The 4,276-nt window shown below is 43.0% G+C and overlaps 1 protein-coding gene across 1 annotated transcript in view; it reads left to right on the top strand.

Annotated features, from left to right (window-relative positions):
- The first annotated feature begins 2,063 nt into the window (after positions 1 to 2,063).
- The window catches only part of LOC101852629 (myogenesis-regulating glycosidase-like), an 8,681-nt gene continuing 6,468 nt past the window's right edge, over positions 2,064 to 4,276 (top strand). The window contains exon 1 of the mRNA XM_005099263.2: positions 2,064 to 2,402. Within this exon, the coding sequence (XP_005099320.1) occupies positions 2,064 to 2,402 (339 nt within the window). The remainder of the gene's footprint in view (positions 2,403 to 4,276) is intronic.

The raw sequence follows: 4,276 nt of genomic DNA, 5'->3' as shown, positions 1-4,276 counted from the left end.
TGTAGGAGTATGATAAAACAATCATGGAGAAACAATATCAAATGGGAAAACAAAGATGAAATGGAGAATTGCAATCGCAGTATTTAAACTGAGAATGATGACATCCACCTGAAGAGTTCAAACTCTAAGAACATTCTGGAGACTGTTTTCAAACTTGCTACTGAGCTGACAGCATTTTAAAAGAAATTTTTCTTTAAAATTCTCCCTACGACAGCTCCTTGCCGTTCGCTGTGATCAACTTATCTCTTTCTTGTTCCTCCTTATGAACAGAATGGCGGGAGATTTGACTGAGCTCTAGTTAAGCTTACTGAAAATCGAGACGAAATGTAACATGCTTGGTCTAATTGTATTCGATATACACTTCATATACTGTGGGCGATTACATCAAGTTCAACTGTAACAAAGAAATATAGTAAAATACTAGTCGCTGTTCCCCGGCGCAGCCCGGAAGAGTGTGACACCATGGCTCGATCGAGAATATCAAGATCTACATTGTACTTTCGCTTTCGTTACCACCCAGAACCTGGCCGGTGGTAGTCTGAGAAGGCGACATTTGTGACATGCAGATCGTCCACTATAAACGCTGTGTCGCCAAGCAAATAAATCAAATTTTGTCTCTGTGCTGTCACTTGTGAAAGAAAAAAGAAAAGCGTCGTCCGATTGTCAGCTTGTTGGACTCGTCATCGTGACGGTCAGTTAACCTGCGCGTGTGAGCATCGACGGTAGTTAGGGTCGCCAAAGTTCATTCAAAGTCTGAGCCTTTGGAAGCATAGGACTCCCGGGGGGGGAGATCTCTGGTCTGATTCTGTGATGTAACTGGACGTTGAACGGTATGTGCTTTGTTCGCAGGCGGAAGGTTGTGGTTTGTTGTGTTCTCGGATAGCGGTTGATATTGTCAGTTGTGAGGCAGCGTGGTGAAATCAAGCGCTCGTTAAAGTACAGAAATAGAATGAACAGGCATTTTTTCGAAAGTTTGGTTATTTCTATCGAATTTTAATTTTTGGGCTTCTTTTACGCAGATATAAAAACACATGTCCATATGAATTTTACTCAAAAACATTGATATTAAAGTCACAGATTCTGTTATTTTTTTGTTTTCAAAGACTCTTTAAATTTTAAAGTTACCAAATTTTGGAGACCATTTTCTCTCTAATTTCACCACTGAAACCAAGCGATCTCACTTCCGTAAATCACAAATGTCTTTGCTATATTCAAGATAGATGGATATTTATTTCTTTGAAAGCAAAGCATATAAATCAGCTTCCCGATGACACAAATAACTGTAGATGCCCTTAAATTGACGAGCGCCTGATTCCACTGCGTCATGACACATTTATTCTTTTTGCTTCAATCATGAGAGTTGTGCTTCGTCTCATAAGAACCATCCCGACATATCTCGAGTTATTTAGCAAAGATGGGCGTTGATGTTGCTACCTTTGGCGGATATCTGCTTGGTGTGGGTTCAAGCCGTTGGTGATCTCAGCAGGGCCGGCTCGTTGGGCGAAAACCTGGGAGTGCACAACTGCGTCATCATGAGTTGAAAATTGTAAAGAGCATAGTAATAATAATAATAAATAATAAATAGCATTTGTATAGCGCATACCCCCGCTCAAAAGCAAGCTCTCAGAGCATAGTACTTTATATACTTAACTTTACTTTTCCGATCCAGCGGCCATTCGAGTTCTAGCCCTTTGGCTTGCCGATATGGCAAAGAATTTACAGATGTTTATCAGTTAGATCTAGTGTTTTGTCGTTGTATAGAGTATTTTCGATGTCTGGGGAGGCAGGAAAAAAGCATAGTACTAAACCCGCTGTGTAGTTATAATATCTTAAGGTAGGTGAGGACCAAATTCGTTCACTTTCACTATCTTTTTGACACTTTGATTTCGAGAACTACCTGTACATAAATTTGTAAGCGGAAAAAAAACCCAACTTACCCCCCTCACATACATTTTTCTCCCCCCCCCCTTTCCCGTTTTTACCTCTATCCGCAGGTCTTTGTCCAGCACATCAGATAGACCCACTCCCTCGTCTCCTCCTCCTCGTGCAGTGGTCAGTCCACCATGTCCTGCAACAAGCGAGTGGTCATCGGCCTGGTCTGCTTCGCCCTGATGGCAGTCATCCTCGTGGTGGTCGGAATCGTCCTGTGGAGAGACTACGAGGACGACAGCTCCCAGCCCGAGGATCGACAAATTCGACTCACCGAGGATATTCGGTTTTCTGCTACTTCTTTCAATCTGACGATAGTCGGCATCCCCGAGGCGAATATTTCTGCCGTGACGGCTCGAATAGGTCAAAATGTGATACAGAGTGAGGCTGCGATATGTCGAGGGCGTGAAGACGGCACAGTGTGTAGACGGTGGCCTGGTGGGCGGCGGCTGAACATACGCCCATCTGTCCAGGTACTTACTTAATTTACTTACTTGTTCATCCTCTGTTGCCGTTTAGCGTCGAGGGGAGATGCAGTTTTCTATGGTAGGCCAGCTCTGCAGCTCTTTCGGTTATGATGTTATGTTTTCTTAGGGTTTCCTTGACACCCTCGACCCACCTTTTGCGTGGCCTTCCTCTTCCTTTATAGCCAGAGTGCTTGGTGTTGTAGGCTCTTGAGGCTGGCTGGTCAGGTGGCCTAGCAAGCCGACGGCGGATATTTACTGCTACGAAACAATCAAAGGAGAAAACAATCTGTCCAGGTAATTGTCCTAAAAATTGTGAAATGATATGTGTTTAACGGCCCTATCAACACTGTTACGTTGCTTAATTAAGAGGCGGGACCTCTGAGGGTAACGTCCATCTCCGAAAGGACCCAGTCAAATGGGAAATTCGTGGGTATATGCCTTTCTCAAGGACTCAACGTCGGGCCGAGCTGAGGCTCGAACCCTCGAACTCGCAATCTCACGATTACGAGTCCGGTAGCCTAACCACTAGACCACCGACGCCACGACTAATTGTGTCAGGACGAGATGGAATCAGGCTCTCGTCAATTTTTAGGCATGTAGAGATGTCGGACTCATCTTACAGCTCGTTTATTTGTCTTGTTTCGGATTTTTAAAAATCTATTTATCTATAATACAAGTCAAGATAATCGCGACTGCAGGAGGGGCGGGGGGGCTGATTTCAGAGGTAAAATTAGCGAGAAAATGGCTACCAAATATTAGTTATTTCCTTAGCTTGAGAGTCCGTAGAAAATGGAAATTCACAATACATTTTTTGTGCCTTTAATCAGCGATTTTCAGTTTTAAAAAATCCCCGTAGAAATGTGTTCTTTATATACATAGGCATGATAGGTGTTGAGCCAAAAAAAAACCCAACAAGAATTCGATAAATATTCCCAAACCGGCGGGAAAATGCCAGTTTCTTCACTTTGATTACTTTGACGAGTGCCTGATTTCTCCACGCTGCCTCACAATTGTCATAAACAGGAAATATCGAGTTATTGTATAGCACACACCCTGCTCGGTCAGCGGCTAGCTCTGTGCACTTCACAACATCCTTCTTTCTGTACCCTCAACAGGCTCTTCAACACACAGAGGTAAGAGGGGAGAGACAGGATGAGACAGAGAGACCGAGACAGAGAGACAGTGAGACAGAGAAAGAGAGAAACAGAGAGAGAGAGAGAGGCAGAGAGAGAGAAAGAGATAGATAGATAGATAGATAGATAGATAGATAGATAGATAGATAGATAGATAGATAGATAGATAGATAGATAGATAGATAGATAGAAAAATAGAGAGATAGATAGAAAGAGAGAGTGAGAAGGAGAGAATAAGAAGGGAGAGACAGGATAAGATACAGAAACCGAGACAAAAAGACAGAGAGAGAGAGCACGAGAGAGAGAGAGAGAGAGAGAGAGAGAGAGAGAGAGAGAGAGAGAAAGAAAGAGAGAGAGAATGAAGAGCTATGGAGGAAGCGATAGAAAACTGGAATGTTTAGTGTGTGCGTCAACTCCCAACAGGAGTATTTCATAATTATTGGGTGTTGTTATGTTTCACTGTTGTTTTCTATTAAACAGATAAGCATACATAATCCACTGCTAAAGTTAAACACCTGTTTGTTTATTTGACAAAAATATATAACGCAACAGCTGCCAACTCCATCCCCCCTCCCCCTCATGTGTACCAACACAGATTACTCTCTCGTGTCAAGAATCGGAACGTTTCTATTTGTGTCACGACATGGTGGAATCGGGCGCATTTGTATTGCTTTTGATGACAGAAATACCCATCTGTCTTGAATAGAAGTCGAGATATTTGTAACTGAAGGAGGTGGGGTTGGGGGG

Source organism: Aplysia californica, unplaced genomic scaffold (assembly GCF_000002075.1).
Source record: "Aplysia californica isolate F4 #8 unplaced genomic scaffold, AplCal3.0 scaffold00207, whole genome shotgun sequence".
NCBI lineage: Eukaryota > Metazoa > Mollusca > Gastropoda > Aplysiida > Aplysiidae > Aplysia > Aplysia californica.
Note: the sequence above shows the minus strand (reverse complement) of the source record. Positions and strands in the feature narration are given on the sequence as shown.